Source organism: Periplaneta americana, chromosome 13 (genome assembly GCF_040183065.1).
Source record: "Periplaneta americana isolate PAMFEO1 chromosome 13, P.americana_PAMFEO1_priV1, whole genome shotgun sequence".
NCBI lineage: Eukaryota > Metazoa > Arthropoda > Insecta > Blattodea > Blattidae > Periplaneta > Periplaneta americana.
Genome location: NC_091129.1, coordinates 80062831 through 80087121, shown reverse-complemented (window position 1 = coordinate 80087121; position 24291 = coordinate 80062831). Strand labels below are relative to the sequence as shown.

At 35.3% G+C, this 24291-nt stretch overlaps 1 protein-coding gene across 1 annotated transcript in view; it reads right to left on the bottom strand.

Moving 5' to 3' along the window:
• Positions 1 to 9140: 9140 nt before the first annotated feature.
• LOC138712049 (lysosomal alpha-mannosidase-like) overlaps positions 9141 to 24291 on the bottom strand; it is a 41277-nt gene continuing 26126 nt past the window's right edge. The window contains exons 9-17 of the mRNA XM_069843439.1: positions 22799 to 22998; positions 21625 to 21815; positions 20050 to 20252; positions 18732 to 18948; positions 16070 to 16187; positions 13236 to 13515; positions 11377 to 11622; positions 9577 to 9726; positions 9141 to 9478 (exon numbers count right to left, since the gene is read on the bottom strand). Of these exons, the coding sequence (XP_069699540.1) occupies positions 9272 to 9478; positions 9577 to 9726; positions 11377 to 11622; positions 13236 to 13515; positions 16070 to 16187; positions 18732 to 18948; positions 20050 to 20252; positions 21625 to 21815; positions 22799 to 22998 (1812 nt within the window). The 3' untranslated portion in view covers positions 9141 to 9271. The remainder of the gene's footprint in view (positions 9479 to 9576; positions 9727 to 11376; positions 11623 to 13235; positions 13516 to 16069; positions 16188 to 18731; positions 18949 to 20049; positions 20253 to 21624; positions 21816 to 22798; positions 22999 to 24291) is intronic.

Here is a 24291-nt window from a genome sequence, read left to right as displayed (position 1 = left end):
GGATTCCAAGGGGGAAAAAGGAAGAGGGGAAGAGCTAAATTGAAATGGACACAAAGTATAATTAGGACAATGAGAGAAAGAGGATTAAAAATTGGGTCATAGGAGAATAGAGAAGAATGGAGCCATTAAATGCCGATTGTCTGTAAAGGTGAGAGCCTTAACTTCTTGCCATCTTCTTGGCCTATTTGGCTTGTCGTGGGGTTGACTTTACCTTTACTTTAACAAAAGTCCCTTCAAAGGATTCACTTGTATTCAATATTACTTCATCATTCGATATACTCCCAATTATCCTCTTTCATCAAATAGTAGAACATTTAAAATATATAAAGAAGACGGAAAGTAAAAAGTATCAGCTTAAGGGTATATGTACGTGAAAGACCACAAATATTATGAGAAAATGCAGGCTCTAAATTTCTAAAATTTTATAAGAAAATAACTTGCAATTTGGACAGAAATTGCAAGGTACCACAACAAGACTTATTAGAACTTAAGTATCTAATAAAAGTAAAAAAAGGTTACTAATAATGTTTTTTTTTAGAATTCACTTTTTACTTTAAAGTAAATTTTCCAAATTTTGAAAATTTTCATACATATGTCATAACTCCACAACTATTAGAGATAGAATTCTGAAATTTTGTACACTAATTTAACATGCATTTATGCAAAAGGTAGACTACAATAATGTCCATTTCTTTGAAAATAGAAAAATTAGGTCACAAAACATTATGTAAATTTTAATATATTTTATATAGAACAAATAGAAATTTAATTGTATTAAAGTAAACAACTCTACATGTCTGAGAGTAGTCTAATTTTCAGAAATATGTGTTTATTACATGCAGGACAAATATTAAAGATGTCAGGGAGATCATAACAATGTTATGGTTACCAAATGATGTAACTGCAGATTTTTTGGTTTTATTTTTTTCATACTTTGATAAAACTGGTTTGCAAAGTATTATCAGTAACCTCTTTTATATTTTTATTCAGATATTTAAGTTCTAATAAGTTTTGTTGTGGTACCTTGTAATTTTTGTCCAATTGTGAGATCATTTTCGTATAAAATTTTAGAAATTTAGAGCCCACATTTTCTGATAATATTTGTGGTCGCTCATGTACATATACCCTTAACAATGCTTGTACACAGGTTATTTTTTGTTACGTTTATTTTTACACGTTTCAATTGTTATTAAATTAAATTCCTAGTAGTACAAATAAAGCAAAATCATATATTTTCTGATTACCACCAGACAGCAGATTTTCAGCCCCTACAACAAAACTTCACGTTTCTTGGAAACCTAGGAATAATTTTTGCTATATTAGCAATTGGTTTATTAGGTTTTGCGTACAGAGAGAGTGTAGCAATGAGGTCAGTGACCTCCACGCTACTGATGTACAGCTAACCTTGATTATGGGGATCGAATAACCGCTGTCTGATTATCACTTCCTTTGAATGCGAACACTGGCATTAGTTTATGTGGGGCACATAATTAAGATGTTTTCTTACAATTCTACGTATTGTATTATAACTCATATTTTGAAGATACCTGGACACTTGGCTAACACTATTAATTCCATTATCCCTGCTTATATTTCATTACTTGTCTGAAGCACCTCGGAAGCAGTAACATCATTGATTACCTTTGGTCTTGCAGGTTGCTTCTTATCACAACAGAACCAGACTCCTCAAACCACTTGGTTAAATTCCCGCATTTACGAATAGAACGTCGGTTTTCTCTTACATCGCAAAGTGTTCTAAATTTTCTCAGACCTTATGACGACTCTAACTGCTTTCATAATAACATTGGAGCAGCTGTATTCTCATATTTTATTATATAAAATTGGCTTGAAACTATAAAATCCATGAAGCAGTCCTAGTAAAATAATTCGTATATTAATCAACAAAATTATTATAGTTACAGAAATATGAAAATCAACAAATGAGAAACTCCATGATTTGTTCAACATAGTAATGTATTCGTTTCTTTTTTTTCAAGCATTGTAATGTTTGTAATGTTTTAAAATTTGGGATGGCCTTTGAATAAACCTACGAGTGATTATTGGTTATATAAGAGCAAATTAATTTGTTTTCCATTCATTTTCATTATCCATTGAAATCACGCATTAGGACGATGTCTTAAATGAAATTTTTATCGGTTATTTGATAAAATTTACTGATACAGGGCAATGTTTAAGTATTAAGTCTACATATCTCACATCTGGGACCATAATTCTTTCCTTAGTGCTATGACAATAATATTTCATGTTATCGCTATAACAAATGAGGAGGTCAAAAGCAAAGGAGTATAAGTGCACTTTAATTACTTTTGAGGAAATGTGGTTGAAAATGTTTAAGTTTACGTAAATTCCGTGAAGTTTTAATTTTAAATTTAATATATGACGTCATTAAAAGATATCTCTTTGTCACTAAGATTTTAGATGTTTTAGCTTGTCCTGGATGCACTTAACTTCTGTTTTTAGAAATTTACTTGTGCAGTTGTCAAAAAAAAAAAAAAAAAGTGGCCGCACTCGTCAACAGCGAATATTTTCTAAGTCCACTTCGGATCACGGCGATGTTACACGCGCTTGCGCTTTAGAAGCAGTTTCGGAACTATGGAGGCATTAGGTATCTGACAAGGGAACCTTCTATCATGATGAATTGAAAAGGCGGTAATGCCGCATATTTTTGGAAAGAGGAGGTAAAAGTAAGTCAGCAGGTGAAAGTTTTCCGCCTGAGCGCCATAGGAACAAAAGTTATGGGACTGTAAATTTAACATGACATTCTGTGACAAGTGACTCAATTGCGCACTTAAAGGTTAAAATGAAGTTGGTTTTTAAGTCACTGCATTACAAACTAGATTTTTGCAGCTGTTGTGCGTTTTAAATAATACTGCTTATTATCGCTAGAATGCGATCACCTACTTTTATTACGGGAAGGTAATTCTGGTGTTACAGTTACTCTTACGTTTCGTTTGTGCCACATACAGGATGGATCCGAAAGTTGTGGTTCAGATGCTGGTGCGCGAGTTTGGCACCAGTGACGCTAAACCGTCAGTCGTATTCATCCGGATGTTTCATCAGTTGAAGAATGAGTTAAAAGACGAACAGGAGGCCGAGGAAACGTACACGTCGCTCTTATTGATGAAACACCAGATTTGGACGTGGAAGATGGGCAGCAAGATTATGATGACATAGAAGACGTACTAATGACGAGACTCCAAAAAGACGGCCAGAAAGCGGAGGACGCTGAAGAGACGGAGACATCGCGTCGTCGCAAATCAGTACGTCTTCTTACGTCCCTCTTCTAAAAGAATCAGAACGTAGTCGACGACGATTACAAGCAGAAATCGCTCGACTATGCAAACGATAGTAAGCTGAAATAGACGATCTTTCACCTCTGTAAAAAAAAAATCGATTCCTTCTCATCACACGGAAGATGCATTACGATTACGATGAAAAAGTGAAGAAGAAGAAGAAGAAGAAGAAGAAGAAGATGATGATGATGATGATGATGATGAAGGAGAAAAAGAAACCTAGAATGGCAGATAATAATGCCATGGTTCTGCAACATTTCAAAGAAATGTCAAGTACGAACGCTGTCATACATGACAGAACTATCAGGCTTTGGGGCATACAGGTGGAGGCTCAAATTGATCCTGACGACCGTCTTAAATTGAGAGCTTCTGACTCTTGGGTATGGAAATTCAAGCAGCGGAATCATAACGTTTCTCGTTCTGTGGCGCATAAAGTGAGTAGAAACTTCGCAGAAAATAGACAGAGGTGAAGCAGAAATCAGACAGCTTCGTGTCCAAGATGAAGCAGTTGTTCATCGATCATAGCTTCACTCCTCGCTAGGTCTTCAACACTGATCAAAGTCGATTTGAAAAAAGAGATTCACTCCGGACGAATCTTGCGTTTCAAAGGAGGGAAGAAATTTTATCCCACATTAGTATCAGAGTCTGCGACAACGCACTCCTACATGATTATGCCAGTCATTTCCATGGACGGACAAATCTCCTCCCCAATGTATCTTCTGTCAGCCGATTCACAGAAAATATTCCCTAAAAATAAACTTGCTGACTCATATAGCATGAAATCATATGCTTCTGATTCAGCGAATATGCGGAAGGCAGATATGAAGGATATGCTTTCGCAAGTATTTTCGCCCAGAATTCCTTCATTGCATGAAGATCGATATCCATAATATTTGCAAATCAGATGCACAACAGCTGCAATATCTCGTTTGCAATGCAGTGACTTCAAAAGCAACTTCATTTTAACCTTCAAGTGTGCACATTGAGTCACTTCCCACAGACTGTCATGTTAAATTTAAAGTCCCATAACTTTTATCCCTATGGAGCTCAGGCGGAAAAATTTCACCTGCTGACTTACTTTTGCCTCGTATTTCCAAAAATATACGGCATTACCGCCTTTTCAATTCGCCATGATAGAAGGTTCCCTTGTGAGTAGAGTAGCGGTGCAGTGCTCGCTTAATGATTGGAAGGGTGTGAGTTCCAACCTTTTTCAAGTTAACATTTTATTTTGTTATCATTCTTTACCGGTATAAGTAATATTCAAGTTAAGATTTGTATTCTGCTAACGTTCTTTAGCGATATAAATAATATTCAAGTTATCATTTGTCTTGTTATCGTTCTTCAGCGATATGAATAATATTCTGTTACTGTATAGTTCTTTAGCATTATAAATAATATTCAAGTTTTCATTTGTATTCTATCGTTCTTTAGCGATATAAATTATGCTCAGGTTATTACTTATAATCTGTTATAGTTCTTCAGCGTTATAAATAATAATCAAGTTATCATTTATATTCTATATCGTTATTTAGCGATATAAATATTATTCAAGTTATTATTTTTATATTCTGTTGAAGTTACCATTTACATTCTGTTATCGTTCTTTAGCGGTATAAATAATATTCAAGTTATCATTTATATTCTGTTATGTTCTTTAGCGATATAAATAATATAAAGTTAATGATAGATTTGGAAAAATATAGTTGCATAATACTAGTGTTAGTTTTTTCTTCTTATGTTATTACACTATACTATCCTGCAACACAATAACATGGAAAGGAACGACGAGGATTTGAACCTGAGACGATGACATCTGAATTCAGATTTTTTCCAATTGAGCCACGGGGACACAATTAAAGAAGTAAAATAATATATGCGGAATAATTAGCCCAATCCTCTTCCAAGACGTCCTGATGATTTGTGGAAGCTCGTCCAGGACATGTCCATTCGACTGCAAAATGTCATCGAGATTGGAGGAAGATAGACAAATTACTGAATTGTGGTTTTGGTTTGGTTTTTTAACTTTTAATTGTCTGAATTTTCTAAGGCAGACGCCAATATGCATGTTTTGTTTATGCCACGAAAGATATTCTTGTTGATTATAAAATCTTTCTTTTTTTTTTCTTTCTTTCTTTCTTTCTTTCTTTCTTTCTTTCTTTCTTTCTTTTTCTTTCGTTCTTTCGTTCTTTCTTTCTTTCTTTCTTTCTTTCTTTCTTTCTTTCTTTCTTTCTTTCTTTCTTTCCGTTTGCAGGCATAATGTCATAATGAATAATGATAAAGTCATGGCATAATGCATTCATGAATTTGATGTTAATTAGGCCTACTAAAACAGTCATAAAAGAGACAGCCGCAATTACATTTTTTCTCTATCGCAAAGACAAAAAAAAAACATAAAGAGCACTCGGTGGTATTCGAACGCACGACCTCAAGAATACCAGCCCTGAACGCTAGTATTACGCTACAAGTGTAACACGTAGAATATTTTAATTATAACTATATATAGCAGACATCGTGGTCCAACAACATGTAACATCGCCTGTCTCCGATTTGTAGCCGAGATTCCCAAAGGGAACTTAGTATCTAGAGAGCGGCCACTTTTTCTTTTGACAACTGTACCCCTTTGCTTCTGATTCCTTCAAACGAGTTTCATGATAGTCCTAAGTGGCGGGCCAAAAAATGTAATATGACTAGCAGGATCAACATTTTAATCGGACTGAAGAAGTGAAACAGACAACCACACACCTAACAAATTCGATTTTCGGTGTTTTGAATTATTCTGCTTGTAAAATTCGATAATTCGTTGGCGTATAAGAAATCTATCACTCTGACTATATTGTACGTTTGTAATATATTTTGAGGTGTACTACTACTACTACTACTACTACTACTACTACTGCATCTACAACTGCAGCTACAATTACAACTGCACTACTCTGCTACTATAACTGCTGCTATTATTGCTACTACAGCTACTACTGCTACTACAACTGCTGCTACTACTGCTACTACAGCTTGTTCCTCACACCTCGCACAACCTTGAGACCGTTATTCATTGTAAAATAGTATGACACGAGGAGTCCGCAGTGGAAATATGACTAGCCCATGTTGCCACATTGCTACAAATGTCACTACTGAATAGAAAGTAAAGGAATTAGGGCACGAATAAAAAAAGGTCAAAACTAAATAAAATCCGGTTAATCTCATTTACTACTGGGTGTGCATGTGACCATGGACCTTATGGTAAAGCCGCTACTGTTTTGATCTTTCTTCAAGTTTTAGTCCAATAGTCATAGATCGTCTACTCTTCGTTTATAGTTTGTTTTTTAAATCGTGGACAGTTAGTCCTTTGTTATTCTGTGTACATTCTGCAACCGTTCTGTTCAGTAATTTTCAGTTTTTCCAAGACGCACTTTTCGCCCTCAAACTGAACCTTAAATAATTAGTTCTCTTCTTATCCAAACGCACAAAACGCTATAAGCCCTAAATGATTATTTTATTATATGAGCATACCTTTACTGGAATTAAAGTTATTATCATTTTTTGATAAAGATTTTGTTTCCTTATGGATCAGACACTTAAAATGTCATAAACAAATAACGTTGATTTACACGTATATAATTATATATGCCTCTGAATTATTTTCACTGGCTTAGAAAGAAACAGCAAAGTTAGAATAGGACCCATCTATTGTATTTTGATTTCTTAACTTATTTACAGTACTAGTTGAATGACTGTAAAGGGAAATATTGAGTTTCCACTTACCCTTTGGAATTCCGGAGTGTTGGTGGAATGGGTGGCTTGCGTTTTCATGTTCACCTTAAAAAACACTTCTACTGTCTCGCTATAATATCTTGAAAGCCCTATTCTGTTGTGGTTTTAGAAATATTAACGGAAGAGAAAAAAATCATGGAAAATATGAAGACATACATAAATTACAAAATTTTACAAAAGCATTATGAAATATATTTTGTAGTTGCATTCTACAATTAATCGTGAATTGTGAAAATATTTTATCCTAAGCCGCTAGCAGAATTGGTTTTTAATATGAAATTAAATGAAATGTGGAAAACTGCCAAAAGTAACAACTTTATTTACATGATAACATAGCTCTCTACATTAACTCACAACACAGACACGCAATGCCCTCTTAAAACGTCCGTCACTGAATTTTATTTCACGGCGTTTGACTCGTACTCTGCCTAATGATATTTCACTTCAAAGGTCATTTTGTTGAAAAAAAAAATGACATACAGTAAGTGTTTTAATTATTTTTCTTCCCCACTTTGGGAGGAAGTGTAGAATGGAATCCGTATCTCTTCCGAGAATAATAAATCTAAGATAAAGACCAGAATATAAAATGAGGAGCTTTGTATCAAAGTTGGACAACTCCACTTTTGTTCTTTTTACAGGACAGGCGAAAAACTAGATCCTTGGAAACCAATGTCACCATTATACGTACACTTTTTTTTAAACACTGTCATGACTGATAGAAATACTTTTTCAGTCTCAAAATGTGATTAAAATTAATATTCAGGTCGAAATTTAAGTTTAAAAAGTGGAGTTGTCCATCTCTGAAACTAAGTCATGGAGTTGTCTGTTTTTGAAACCAAATGAAGCCATATTTAAAATGAAGTTGTTTGTTTTTGAAACCAAACGAAGCCATATTTAAAGTGAAATTGTCTACTTTTGAATCTAAGTCTCTCCTATCTCGGTTCCAAAGAAAATTTACGTAAAATAGTACTTATTCATCCACAAACCGATTATATAAACAAGCAGCCATGTTGGATTCGCAATGCGTGATGGAAAAAGGTGGTACGAATGTGGGCTTCTTATTGGTTACTGAAGGAATTGTCATAATTTGAAATCAAGCCACAGTGGAGTTGTCTACACTTTGATTCTAAAGCGCACAATTAAGTGTTATTTTCGCTCAGTTCTGTCCGTTTTTGAAGTTAAACAGTTCCAGAATCGCATTCAGTACACAAAATTCTATGAGAAATAATATCTCGAAATCGCAAAAAATGGAGTTGCCTAACTTTGATCTATGCTCCTTGAATCAACATTGATTGTCATGGCTACAAATAGTGCGACTGCCTTAAATATAGCGTACAAGAGGTCAGTCATTTATAGATTTAAATAGAATCTATATAGGGAAATTTTTCAAAATACTAACCTTAAATATTTTTATGCTCGACCATGCCGAAATGTAGTAATTATACACCTGGTAGTAGCCCTTTAATGCACCTCATTAAAGTACACCTATTCATTATAATTAAGTTGTTCAGCCAATGAGAAATCACCATTGTGCTGATTGCACCATTATAAAACCGCAAGTATCGATCATTCTCGGATATGCAATCGAAAGACAATTGGCGAAAAGTCATGGAGGCTGGAAATCCAATACTGTCGCAGAAGGTTATGTTCTGTTACTATAATAATTAGCGTTAATTATAAATAATATTCAAATAAATTCAATTTGTCATCTCGTTTTTCAATTCTAAATCAATTTCCAGATTATATCAAGCCTAATGTTCATGTTATTCACTAGATTATATCAAGGTCAATGACATTCGTGTTTCGGACAAAAATAAATCCTTTCGCGTCTGCGCACATCTCACAATTCAGATCAGTTCCATTCCTCACTTACATAACCATAACATCAATACTTATGAATAATTTCAAGTTAGAAATATGGTCGAGCATAAAAAGTCGCATGAAACTTGCCTATAACGGTAATTAAGACGCTTTGCCTCGTTTCATAAACAAACATACTCGCGTCTTAATTACTACCATTATAGGCTCGTTGCATAATGTACTAATTTATTGCAACATATTTCATTTCTTTTTATTGAACAGTATGGTCTATACATATACACCTTACTTGAGTATTATATAAAAACTGCAAATGATTTAAGTTATCGGTTACCATAACGACAGTGCCTAAGACATATGAAAAATACCTAGCGTCTCGTAACACTCAATGTGTAGGTTCCTATTTGCATGGGAATTAGAGTGACAGAACTGGGAACTCCTGCAGAGGGCTGTAGATCTGCCGACGTCCTTGTAGTGGCTGATTTCCAGACGAGTCTGTTGGAGTCTTCCAGCCACTGATTAGCTGCAAGTGTCGTATTTTGAGCAGAATTTATCACAAAGGTCGAAAATATGTTCTGAAAAAAATTGCAAAATAAATAGTATATGCATAGCCCATTTTTTACCAATGTGAATAATTTATTATCTGCCTAAGAAAATGAAATTTTGGACTCACTTGGTAGGAGACAATAACAGGTTCTGAGAGCTGCGCATCTTCATTCTTCTCTAGGATATGCTCCAGACGCAGCAGTAATGTGTCATTCTTCCAAGGCTCCAGCGTCAGGATTTGTACGTTAGCAGGGAGACTTTCCAGTAGACCATGGTACTGAAAAAATGTTTTCATTTAAATCTGGGCTGCTACAGGGTCACCATTTTTAATTTTTACTTCAATTTTTATTGTACCTGAGTTTTTGAATGTACTTCACTCCCACCCCTTCTACTAATGAAGTCCAACCGTCCTCCACACAGATCCAAGACCGCATATACAGTCATAGTCGCCTTACGGTCATAGTAAACAGTACGTTCCAAAAATATGTTCGCGTTTTGCACTGACAAGAGAGCTTTCAATATTGAATCATTTTCCATTTGCCTACGTCGCATCCCGGTTTCCCCCACCTGCTTCTATTCGCTTCTCTGTAAAGGCTAGTGGCTGGGCTGCCTTAGCTCTTTCCTGGAAACATTAATTTCTGTTAGGAATTGGACGTCTACGTAATATTATACCCATACAACTGTTTAAAATAACTTATATAAAAGGGCCTCGTTAAGTAATTAACTGTCACGTGATCCCCCCCCCTTTCTACGACTCTGCGACATAACCACTTGGACATTAGATAGCATGTCTGAGTAATTTTATCTTTTCGCATCGGGCAGAAGTGAAGATTGAATTTACAGTACGTGAGGTCTCTTTTATAGAGTAGGTACAGAATTATTTCAACGTGAGTTACTGATACGAAGTACGAACCTGGTAATTGGAATTACGTACAATAGTCTATAGTGCGATAATATGCACATTAGAACTGAAGCCTGTATCGAAATGAACGGCCACCATTTTCAAAAATGTGTTTAAGTAAATATCCATATTATGATTATTTTTCAATTTAACTTCATTCTATATAGTGTACGCTAATGTGTTGTAGACAGTATAATATACACTGCATAATGAATACCTCCGCAAGGATAGCTCAGTTTGTGATTAAAGCATTCATTATTAATACTGTACTGTATTTTAATTAAACAAAAACCTAATGAAAATGATTAAACTCAAAATCGCGATATTTCCTAGTTTACGTAAATGGATGAATTACTTTTCTTCCCTCCTATACCTAGTAAAGTGATTTGTTTGTATATTACGCCAGTATCATCGAATTCCAGTTGTGGAAGGAGGTAGCAAACGGTGTTTCCGCTTCTTAATCGTTGATACAAAGGTATAGCCAGGTTAATATTAGAAATGTTAGTAAAAATAAAATGATGTCCCTGTATAAATACTTACTATTTTTGTCTTTATAAGTTACAATAGTTTCATTTGTCTTTAATACTCGTATTACCATCAATACGGGCGTCCATTAAAGTCATCGACATTACCAGAATTGTCTAATCATCAACTTCCTTCTTATTGTCAGAACCATCTCTATATCATTATTAATACTTTATCTTCATGGTTATAACCACTTACTGTACAGCATACGGCATCTTTATCACCATCGGTAAAACCTTTATCACGGTACTGTATTATTATTATTATTATTATTATTATTATTATTATTATTATTATTATTATCGCCATTACTATCACCACCGCAACAAATATTACATTATCGTTACAATCATCACCACTATACTACAGTAGTAATCATTATCATTATCATTATCATTATCATTATCATCATATTTACAACCACCCGAAATCATAATTCTGTCAGAGTTTTAATCAGGATTTAATTTGTTGGTGACATAAAATTTGACGAAGTGCCTTTACCTCCATTTTGTACTTGTTCTTCCAGTCTTCAAAGCTCGGTCCACCGGATGAGAAAAAGAGCCAGGGTGACAATAGCTTCCTCTGCGCTACTTCCCTCTCCTGAGCCGCCAGACTGGGGCTTTCAGCACCTGTGGTGCCCGCCAAGACGTAGTGCCTACCTCTGGCCACCAGACCTTGGCCGAAGGCCTGCTCGTTGAGCGCCTCCCCCACGCCGAAAGCGTCATCGTGTAGAAGACGTCTGTGCACCTGGTGAGTAGAATAACCACGCTTCTTTGTATGATTGTAACTCAAAGGAAGGTTTAAAGGCCCAAACTGACAAATGCTGAAATTTGTATGTATTTTTATACAGATTCTGAATATATGGCTATTTCTGCTTAAATTGGTGTTTGTTTCATTAAAATATTCTGATATTTATTACCCCAGTATTTAACTATTTTAAACATTTTAGCGTATTTCTATCCTTAAGGAAATATTATACCAGCCAAAAAGCCCTAAATGACAAAGTTTGAAATTTAGATCTGTATTATCTAACTGTATGGATCATTCAGCCTAATCTGGTATTTGATTAATTGAAATATTAGAATATTTTCTATTTAAAAGTAATTTTTAAAATATTTATACATTGATATTGTCTTATATCGTTAGTGTCTACTTTAAAGGCGATTTACTCAAAAGTGATTTTTCAACATATATACTCCGTTTTCTCACACATTAGTGTATACAATTGTAAGAAAATTTTACCACATAATTCAGACAGCACTGTGATGTTGTGGATTTACTTTTGTAAACATTTGTGTAATAGTTAATCTTTAAACAAATAAAATGTCTAAAAATGTATTTAAAAATTAGCAGGTTCATAAAAAAATCATGTAGTTTTTATCTAATCAATATTTAAAAATTATTGATGATCAATGTATTGAACAAGATGAGTAAACATCCTAAAAAATTAGAACATTTTTAAACCAAATAGTTTCTGAGATCGCTACATTCATATAGCTCATTATCACTGATAATATAGGGCTTTAAATCTCCCCTTAACACATCTTCTGAAGTTAACAGTATCAAATTTATGCGAACGAATCTTGTATGAATTAGAAGAGATTCAGGTTTCGCGTTTTTCAATGTGACAACTTTTAGAAAGTTTATTTCATCAGAATGGGAAAATAAATGTATTAGCGATTAAAGTAAAGAAATTATTAAAATATAAATTAGATGAAAGTTACATAGTTAAATATTGAAATATTATTGAAAGTAATTTCAAAACATGCTAGAAGTTTATGTAGTCGCACTACTTTCGCAGTTTTTTTAGCACGTGTTACTGATTTTCTCGTTTAGTGTCGTGAACTATTTCAGTTCGGCGTTTGGAATTTTTGCTCGTATTTTATTATTTTTTTATTGATATGTGGACATCTGGAATTCAGCTAAAATTTATAAGGCGAGGGGCATTTTGTAGGCTGGAATTTATCAAAGGAAGAGGGGGAAATGTAGGTAACAGAATGTAAAAGAAAAATTGTAAGAAGGAAGGAATGCACGACAAATAAACCGAATTGAGAGGGGCAGATACAACACAAAGAAGCGTAAGAAACTATAGGGAAAAAACAGAAGGTATTACTCGACCGAGGCGAGTGGAGCCGCGGACGTAATGTGAACTATCGCGATGCGGTATTACGAACGTAGGAGCAGTAGCGCCACGGCTCCGGGCTGCAGGACTCCACTGGCCTTGGTCGAGTAACAAGAAGAACAGTAAAGGAAGGAAACGTATTATAGACATAGAGGGACAATAGAGAACATATACGAAGGACAAAGAATGAAACTTCTTCACGTAATAGCACCACTTTCATTCTGTATTTTGTACCCACCATAAGTTCTACTTGACCATCCTCAATGCTGGAACCACCCTGGGCCCTGTCGGTCAGAACAGCCACCTCCAATCCCTTAGCAACGTCCCTGATGAGAATTTTAGACGTCACGGGATAGTAGTTCCCAGATACAGGTTCTTCAGTGCTGAACTGCCACGTGGGTCTGTAGTTTCTCTTACGCTCGAGAAGTTCTCGTCCGTTGGAGTCGGTGTAGAACACACCCTCCGTGGTCAGATTACTTGAAAAGCGGCTTATGATCTCTTTACCAACTCCATCAGCACTGACGTGAGAGAAAATTACGATTAAAAAGGCCGTCATATTAAAATTTCCAATTTCATGTTTATAATTTAAATATTTAGACTCAAATTAATAAAAGAGGATAAGTTAGTGGTACGATAATGCAACATTGTAAATCGAACTGGTCGGAGAAAACTTAACCTACAGCACCTTTTTCTGTTATAAGTCACAGAATATGACACGCGATTGACGTCGCTTCAATTTACTGAGACCCATTAAACTGACAACCACAACTGGACTCTAAAACTTAATAATAGTTTCGTATATTGTTTTGAGTTCTTTCCTTTCTTATTTAACGACGCTATTTTTAACACTTGAGAAACAGAGTATTTTTGTACGTGGGTATTTAAATAGTTTGACTGAAGTAAATAATTAGAACAACAATATAAATATTACGAACGTATCCAGAGAATGGAAGAGAATATCCTATCACACAATTTCTTCTACGTTTTAACCCGAAGGGAAAAAAACCTTGAAAGGTCACTCCTCTCTAACCGGAACACGTTGCAGGGCCTAAAAATGTTAAATATTGTTTCATTTAACGACACTTGCAACTGCTGAAGTTATATCAGCGTCGCCGGTGTGCCAGAATTTTGTCCCGCAGGAGTTCTTTCACATGCCAGTAAATCTACTGACATGAGGCCGTCGCATTTAAGCACACTTAAATGCCACCGACCTGGACCGGAATCGAACCCTCAACCTCGGGCACAGAAGGCCAGCGCTATACTGACTGCGCCTCCCAAGTCGACTGTAGGCCTAATACTGGAAAAAGATGATAATTATGACTATGATTATTTTATAATCCTATTACATAGGGTATTAAATACAACCACCACTATAGGCTAATCATCATCATTATTATAATCGTTTTTAATCTGATAAAGCAATGGACCTATTGATCCATTGCGACTTCAATGAATTCATATCCTGCCATCTTTACAAAGATCATCCCTAGGCTGATGTTCACATAGCCTATTCCTTCTGAAGTAGCGCATTCTGTGGACGTGGTTTCTGGACTAACTTCGCTGATGTGTCTATATCTTCCAATGAGATGTTCATTTTCAATATTGTGATGTCTGAAATTCTCTCATATTTTAACTTCGTGAATACTGTACGTAATAATCCCACTGAAGGGACTTCATTATATTTTCATTTTTTTTTTTTTCCATTGAAAACCTGAAGTACACTGTCACATACATACCTAAGGGATATTATTTTCGTTATTGTACACTAAAAAAAAAGAAAAAAGATAATAAATAGTATAAAAGGGATTAAATAGTATTTAAAGGGTTTATTTATGATAGTTTTAACTGCAAATGATACAGTGTTGATACATTAAAATTGCAATGTTTGCAATGTAGCGATCACCGTATTAATACTGTGAATTCAGATCTAGTGAATCAGTGTTTATATCTTTGTTGTAGTGAAATTGGCAGCCCATCCGGCATTTGAGTTTTGACATAACTGCATTTATAGTTATTTATAATAGAGGAAAGCACTAAATACCCAAAACCAACACGGTGGCCTAGTGCTCACTTATGAACAAGGAAGCCCGGGTTCAAATCCCGTTCCACCCTGAATTTATAACTTGTGTTGCGCAAGCTCGTGTTTCAGACACCACAAGGATTTTTTTCCGAGTACTTCGGTTTCCCTAAGATATCCAAACAATTCTCCAGCATCATCATCATCATCATCATCATCTTCATTCATTCATTACGAGTGTAATGTAGAACCACCACCTTCAGTGCACTCTGGATAATCTCTGACGAACTAAGTTGTCTATGTTTCTCAGCACTAACGACATCTATGAGCCTGCTCGTAAACTCAAAGCGAATAACAACAAGTTAAGGACCCTGTTATTGGACAAATCCTAAAAACCCAGGTTAGAATGGCCGACTTCTAAATTTCAACCTAGGGCCTCTCGAAAGTGAAACTATTGTTTTACCATTGAGCCAGCTCGATTGGTAAAACAGGATAATAATTCTTTTAGTGCAATAACATTGTCATAACTATGACAGAATAGAAACGAAATTGTCATTATGGTCAAAGTAATGGTATTTAACTCAAAATTTTCTCCGGTTTCCAGCCAGGTCATAAGTTGGTGATCCACTGACGTTTCCAGGACGTTCATCTTCCTCATCTTCAGAGTTAAATGATCATGAACATCCTCGAAACGTCAGTGAATCGCCAACTTATGACCTGGCTGGAAGCCCGAGAAAATTTTGTTATCACGTCGCCAGGAAAGCTTCAGTAGTTATTTTAATGGTATTTACTTATGTTGTCGAAGATGACAGAAACGGTAATAATAGTGATAATGAAAATGATAATTACGATATGATCATGATGAAGACAATTCACGATGCTCTCTAAGATAATGGCGATTACGGCTATATTAACGATAATAACAACTTGTGACGACTTTTTATAATTATAAAGAAGAAAAAAACTTAGCGAAAGAAGATGCTTTCATTAATATGAGTATGATGGTTGAGATGATAATGGGAATGAGAGAGTATTCATAAATTAGTCACACTTACTCCACTGGTATCGGCCCGACGAACCACTCAAATTCCACATGATTCTCCTCCTTGTATATTCTGACCACTTGACTTAACCATGATGAAAACGTCTGATGAATTTCATCGACGATGTCACCTATCAGAAAAAGATTTTATATAAGTTCAGGAATAAAGTACACTTTAGTCATAAGATTTTGTGGCTATACCCTAATGCAGTAAATATACAAAAAGGAAACAGAACTACTGTATAAAAATATTGTCTCTGTCATCATAAACTGTGTGATACTTGTCACTTTTATTTTATGAATTGCAGCAAGGTTGGCCATTCAATATTTCACGAACTGGCCATTAAACCAACATGTAATAATAAAACAAAATTATGAAATTCGTGCCAGCCAGCCCATGGAATTCCAAGGCCTCCAATCAACTGCTGATCTCACGTCAACATTCCTCAATAGAGATGAACGATTATCCAACCAGTACAGAGGTAATGTGTAGTTAGTACGACGATCCCCCCAGCCGTTATACTTTTCTTACGAAATTGAACTTCGTACTCACTGTCGCTTCCCAAAATCATGACGATGCTGAGTGAGCAAAGGTCCCATACACTGGTCGACATTTCATGAGATTTCGTTCTCCATGAAGGTTCGAACTAGCCCATTTCGTATAGCTAGATTCAGGTATGGCGCATTAAGGACACATCGAAGTGAAATTTGAATATTTTAAACTATTGAACCTACAGTTTCCATAATTTTGACATGAAAATAATATATGTATATACAAATTTTCAGCTATATTGCTGTATATATTGTGCACATCTGTAAACTGTTTCATTAAAGCATTAATTTGAATTTGTTTTCACCTTCTCATAAAAATATAATATTTAAACAAAGTTTTACATTTATGTACATCATGCCGTCGTTAATAATAATTGGCATTGAAATTTTAAGTGTGCTCAATAGTTTTGCCAAAAATATCGACATTATTGTAGCTCTAAACGAAGAAAATTATTTTTTTTTCAAATCCTTCTAAAATTCTACCAAGGTATGCACACGAATTTTCGTACAGCATAGATTGAAGGAGTTATGGAAAACTTTCATGCAATTAGCTCAGAATTTATTGAAAAAGATCGCTTTTGAATATGAACAAAAATGCAAAAACTATAAACTGAGGAAAATGGAGTTAAGCAGCAGAGAATGCAGGGTATTTCGTATTTAAAACACACACACCTTTAAAAATGGGTGTGAAAACAAGTTTGATAAGGAGTGCAAGTATCAGAAATGTTTCCAAGAGCATGTAGAGGCATTCAGATATTTTAAGAATAAAAATGAAAAATGTTTTTCGTGACAAATGTCATTATTTCACTTCAGTGTACCCTTAAACCATGCTGCTACGGTTGATGATGATGATGATGATGATGAGTGTAGTATTTTACGACGCTGTATCAACATATCAGGTTATTTAACGTCTGAATGAAGTGAAGGTGATAATGACGGTGAAATGAGTCCGGGGTCCAGCACCGATAGTTATCCAGCATTTGCTCATATTGGGTTGAAGGAAAACCCCGGAAAAATCTCAACCAGGTAACTTGCCCCGACTGGGATTCGAACCTGGGCCACCTGGTTTCGCGGCCAGACACTAACCGTTACTTCACAGGTGTGGACGGGTGATGATGATGATGATGATGATAATAATAATAATAATAATAATAATAATAACAATAATAATAATTAATAATTAATAATAGCTGAATTTGAAGTCAAGAAATGGATCTTCGGTCAGCTACCTTTCTCAAACGAAATGATTTCTTGTTGAAACAGCTACAATTAAGAGGTAATAAAAACATCTTTCCGATTGAAGCAGTATGTAGCGTGTGCAGACATTAGAACATATTGACAGCAAAAACTAAATCTGCTTTAAGAGGTAATAATTCCCAACAGCTGAAAGATAGAGCAGTTAAATTAGACTTGTTGATCCTACTGTGTGAAAACAAAATGCAAGAATTATTTAAAAAAAAGACGGCACAGAAATTTTTAGTATTACTTGCATACAAATAAAATAAATTAGTCTAAATCTTTTCATTACCGTAGTGAAATACTCCGTAATAACTAAATTGCACTAACACGAAAAGAAGAAATATAATACATGAATTAATGCGTTTTGCCAAAATCGCTTAGTCTTTCATACAAAATCTTATCATATCCCGCAGTGTATTTTGAATCCAAATTAAGCATCACAAGACGTATGTAATTAAACTAAAAAGCTATAATTTGTTGGTCGTTACAGATAATTTGAAAATAATAAAATATTATTATCATGCAAAAAGGTTAAAACTATTGTTCGTAGGTACTTCCCAAAAGAAATCGATCGGTATATAACGAATTAAAAAAACAGAAGCTTGGAATTTATCATTACGTAGAAAGGATTGTCTGCTATATATGAATAAATTTTATTTTTTTACTGAAATCTAAAATAAAATATTTTAGGTAGTGTATTGTTTGTTTGTTGTTGTATAATGAGAATATAAGTGATAAATCCATTCTTATGGGACAAATGTTCTTTCTTTACTACATTCTTTAGGATACCGAACACTAGGAGTGTAACCTTCATTGTCCATCTGCTGATAGATTTCAAGTGAAATAGATATTCTATATTTAAAAAATATATATAGTTGTAATACCTTTATAAACTTTTGTGTCCGCGGCGCTTGCGATAGGAATTGGTTGAGAATCCTTGGGCCTGAATATGTAGGCGCCGGACGACCTATGGTCAGCACCCACATTATCTCCTATGATACCCTCGTAGTAGTAGAATTGCTGTGACAAAGAGGTCTCCACGCCATTTTGAACTATGGACTTGACCAGACCAGTGCTGTTGTCTAAGACGACTCGAAGTTCCTGTTGGGTAGTAATAGTGAATCTGCTTTTATAACAGTCTTTATGATTTGGCATTAGATATTATTTCAATTTTAGCAAGTATATTTTGCTGTTAGGCTATAACATTCCTAGCAAGTCAGCAAGTAAGTCAGGAATCTGAAGTAACGATATACATTTTTTAATGAGGCAACTAAATCTACGAGGACTGTTGATAAAGTAACCTCAGTTTTCTATAGAGTGTAAAGTAATCGACATATCAACACCGTCTTTGCAGTGAATGTTGCGCGATTTATTTCGCTCGAACAGTGGTACACAGAGGATCGTGTGGCTGCTACCTCGCAGTGCTACGCGTGTTGAAAGAAAATATGTGCTCTAATTTTGGGAAATCCGCCAGCTGTGAGATACTTTCGGTGATATATTATGTTGTGGAGAAAACTGTAAAGCGGTTGAAACCCATCCATGGGTTTTTATTGACGTGTTATTATTATTTTTTGCACGCCAACTCATTTCAACTGGAAAGTGTTTGGTCACCCTCCATACAGCCCTGATTTGGCGCGTAGTAATTACCATATTTTCATGCATATGGAGAAGCGACTTGCATCGGAGCGCTTTGACGATAATGAAGAGTTGAAGTACAGCGTCGTGGGCTGGCTTCAGCCACAGGCGGGAGATTTTTTATGACTGCAGTATTCAAAATCTCGTTAAACGCTATGATAAGTGTAGAGAAACTATGTAGAGAATTATAGCAAAGTTTGTAGTTTCAAACAGTCGTAAAATTCCTGTAACTACATTCCAATTTTTGTTACAATAAAACGGAAGTTACTTTATGAATAGCCCTCGTATCATCGTTAGATGAAGTATTATCCAGGCCCAAAGGTGATGAATGTGCGCACACTTGGCACAAACAAAACAAAGAAGCAGCAGTTGCAAGATAGCAACATCTCTGCATTAGTGTACTATAGTATTGGTCAAAGCACATACCCTCCCCTACACTGCAATGGCTGAAAGGAGAAGGTGAAATATAACACGAAAGAAAGAACAAAAGTAAACTTCTATGTACAGTGACAGAGCCTTTGAAAAGTATGAGAGAAGCATTTGAGTCTATTGTTGCCAGAAACTCACGGAATCACCGATTGTTGTGTCAGCACTGGGCAGCACTTCTTCAAACGAGGAGCTGGTCTTGGTAACGTAGAAGGATCTGTATCCCAGGGGCGGCAGGTTTTCTGTTCTGAATACCAGATCATGTGTAGCGGAACTACCTTCTCTCTCAGGGGCACTTGCTACTTGTGGTGGAATCGGAACTATCTGCACCGGTACCTCACTACCTGTGAACATAAATATATTATTGTATTGTATTGTACGATGGATGACATGGATATTATGTTAATTTATTCAGTAGTAGTAGTAATAATAAGTTAATAATAATATTAAGAACAATAATAATAATAATAATAATAATAATAATAATAATAATAATAATAATAATAATAGGGGCAGGCGGTGTTGTAAAGTTAAGACGAAGTAGCAGCCACCTTAGCTTCCACTTTATATGTTTACTTTGTCGTGGACCAGACTTAGCGCGTTCGTTTTCCATTTAGATTTCCCAGGTTCGAATGTCGGCGTGCTCGTGATTGAATTTGTGGTAGACAAATCAAACGTTGGAGAAGGGTTTTCTCTGCGTAGTCCAGTTTCCCTCTTTTATTTCACCAAATCTTCCTTATTTCATCTGGTTTACAATTGTTAGAAATAGTAGTATTAGTAGTATTTATTTAACCTGGTAGAGATAAGGCCGTCAGGCCTTCTCTGCCCCTCTACCAGGGGATTACAACTATAATTAGAAGAATAAAATTACAATTAATATTAAATTTACAATTACAATTACAATAAAAATTAAAGTACGACAAGATTACCTGGTTAATGAAAGCTAGACATTTTATCATAGAAGTTAAGAACAAAGAATATTTTTGTATTTACTGTATTACAAATTAAACCCAGAATAACAAAATGGTATAGTGATGAAATTACCATATATTGAAATATTTTGTGATAGATTAAGAGAACTATTTACAAGAAATCATGTCTGAACGAGTCTCAATTACTGACCAAGTGCCTAGTAAGTTTGCGTTTGAATTCAATTTTATTTCGACAGTCCCTGATGCTAGCAGGTAACGAATTCCAGAGTTTTGGCAGTGCTATTGTGAAAGAGGATGAGTATGAGGAGGTGCGATGGGATGGTATTGTTAGTATTGTTTCATGGCGAGAGCGTGTGTTCAGATTGTGGTGGGAAGAAAGGTAAGTGAAGCGAGATGACAGGTACGAAGAAATAGAAGAGTTCAAGATTTCGAAGAGAAGGAGTGAGAGTCTGGTGTGAAACATTCAGAGTAGTATAGGTTACCGATGCTGATGTAGAACGACGGGCTTTATGGTTAAGGTCCTGGAGTTTACCAGGTATTCGTCTCGGAATAGGATCTGTCTCTATCAGGATTGAGGCAGGATAGACAATCTGTCAGCATCGGATTCACGAATGCCAATCGGGCCACTTGTCGAACATCATCGCTTGTATGAAGAATAATAGGCTAATGTAAGAGTAAGTGTATGAATCCATTCTGAAACCTGCACACCAGCTTGCCAACTTATATGTTGACTGAGGCCCCTACTTTATTTACTCTTGTCGACACTTACTGAAGAAGTCGTTACCTGTTGGGTCCTTAACAGAGTACGTGGCGGCTTGTACTGGGAAGCGAACCCAGTGAGATACGTTTCTACTGATAGGGTTGTAGACTGTGACCACGAAACGATCTTCTGCCTCTGAAATCTGGCACCTGCTGACATTCAACAGCAGACAATTCTGGAAATTGACGTTGTTGCTTCCGTCGGACATCAACTGACTGCAAATAAAGAAGTTAAGGCTTTGTTAAGAGTGGGATGAAACGTTATTCTTTTATTTAAAGTGATGAATATTTGAAGTTTCACAAGCAGAAAATTTCTTTGTCATTTGGTCCTCTGTTCGCGGATTTGAACGAAATTTGATGGTCCATGTCAAGAAATCAAATTACTTCTGCGTTTCAATTTTTATGATATTGTGCAACATTATAAATCCAATTTGATGTCCCTAATTTTTTTCTGTAAACTAATAAGTTCAGAAGTTATTTCAATATATGATTATGAAGAAACAAATGAACGCATTAATTTTAATACAACTAGAGGAACTTGAATTTTGCAGTTTGTAACACATTCCAGTATATTGGGCTTCCACTGCTGAAAAAACAGATAGACTTTTAATCGCAGACTGAGACTACACGAAAATGAGATGATTTAAGTCTTTTTGTTTTCAACGTTTCTTTACAGTTCTTCTCTTGTACGGAGGTAACAAATCGGATCTTTGTCAGAAGATGTAAATTGTTATTTTAGTCAACTGTCCCAATACAGGTTTGAACCTCATAAGTGATGCCTAAGCCAGGAGATAATGGGTTAGAATGGCCGGTTCCTTTCCCCATCCATTGCACATATCGCTGACTAATAACATATTACACTAATCAGACTTGAGGTGTAAAGAGACAGTTTGCCTTTCTCTGAAACATAACGTCAAGTGAGATGTACTGCCTAATAATGGATGTACATATCAGCCTGTCTCAATCAGAGGTAAAGACGTAACTTGTTTATAGTAGACCTATGCCAAAAAATATATTGTGTTGAGTTAACTGGCGGAAAAATTTACCCTTAAACGGACATGCACAAAATGAAATTAATCAATACTTTACACAGGAAAATTACTTCATATGAAGACTTCATGTAGATACATAGAGACCATAACATTTTAGATTAAACTGTAGGAGTAAAAAAAATTATACAACTCCCTGTATGAACTCACTTAAGCGCTGATTCTGCGGCTTGTCTAGCTTCTTCCATCGCTCTGTACTGTAACCTTGCGTAGTCTTCGGCCACGTGTTGCTTCTCGGTGCCGGTAATAGCATCATGGTGCTGCATCACACCCATTGCTTCTCGCAGACTGTCGATAGAGGACTCTCCTGCTTGCTCTAACTGTGTCATTGCTACGAGTTGCTTGGTAACCTATGTCATAAAAAAATAAATGTCTGAATCGGTAATCTTGTGTCACTAAGGTTTGTTTTATAATAAAATTAAATATTTTATACAGAGTGTTCCTATGCAGATCGGTCCTAAGTACTCATGTTCCATCCGCTTATGTGACGGTAGTGTGAAGCGCCTCTCCCCCCCCCCCCCCCCGAGGTACCTAACCGATGGAGGTAGAGTTTGTAGTGTGACCGGCCTGCATAGGAACTCTCTGTATTATATACACAATATGTAAAGGGTCTTTCAATTAGTCTATGAAATTCAGTCCCAAAACTTCTTTCTTTTTTATCGGTAAATTCTAATAGGAACATCGTATTATACAGCGGACGTGTTTATTTAATTGCTGCTAAAGGGCACATACTATTCGCAGCAGTTTTACCGGTTTCCGTCCTACGATCCGCAAGGTGATAGTAAAAGAATTTCTTAGATATTTTTCCATCAGTGTAAGTAAATTTATTTCTATTACATTAAAAATATAATATATTGATAGATGCAAAATGTTTCTTGTCTTCTACTTCCAATTTCTATAATAATTTTCTAACGAGATGTAGAGAGACCAAAACTCCTGAAACCTGAAAAGTTCTTTGAACTGTACTGTAGGACTGAATTAGTGACTACATAAGAAAGGTAAAAAAAAAAACGAGAAATATATGGAATCCACTCATAAGATCACTATAGAAGCACTTCTTTCTATCCCTCATCAAAGAACGTCTTTATACTCATCCTCCTTTACTGTAGAAATATCTCGCCTCTGGAATTCATTACCTAATGACGTCAGGGACTGCCGGACTTTATCACAATTCAAAATTAAATTGGAAAATTTTGTCTTATTTCATGCTTTTTAGGTAGCCTATTGCTAGAAGTGTTGATTTGTGTTTCTTTTTTTCCTCTAGATTAAAATTGCAAGTTTCTTGTTTATGTTAGTCAATTAGTTAGTATACAATTAATTATGATACTTAATCACTCATTTAAAGTTTGTGTGACTGCAACTTGTGTATATTTTTGTGTGGCTTTACTTTGTTTATAGTGTTTTATTTCCCCTTTTATTTCTATTATTGTATTTGTATTTCTGGAGGTGTGGAAGAATAATACACCAGAATAAATAAATAAATAAATAAATAAATAAAATAAATAAATAAATAAATAAGCAAATAAATGAATGAATGAATGAATAAATGAATAAATAAATAAATAAATAAATAAATAAATACTCGCTCACACTCATAACTAGACCGAGAAAGAAAATTATCCCATTCCGATGGTTACTTCGTG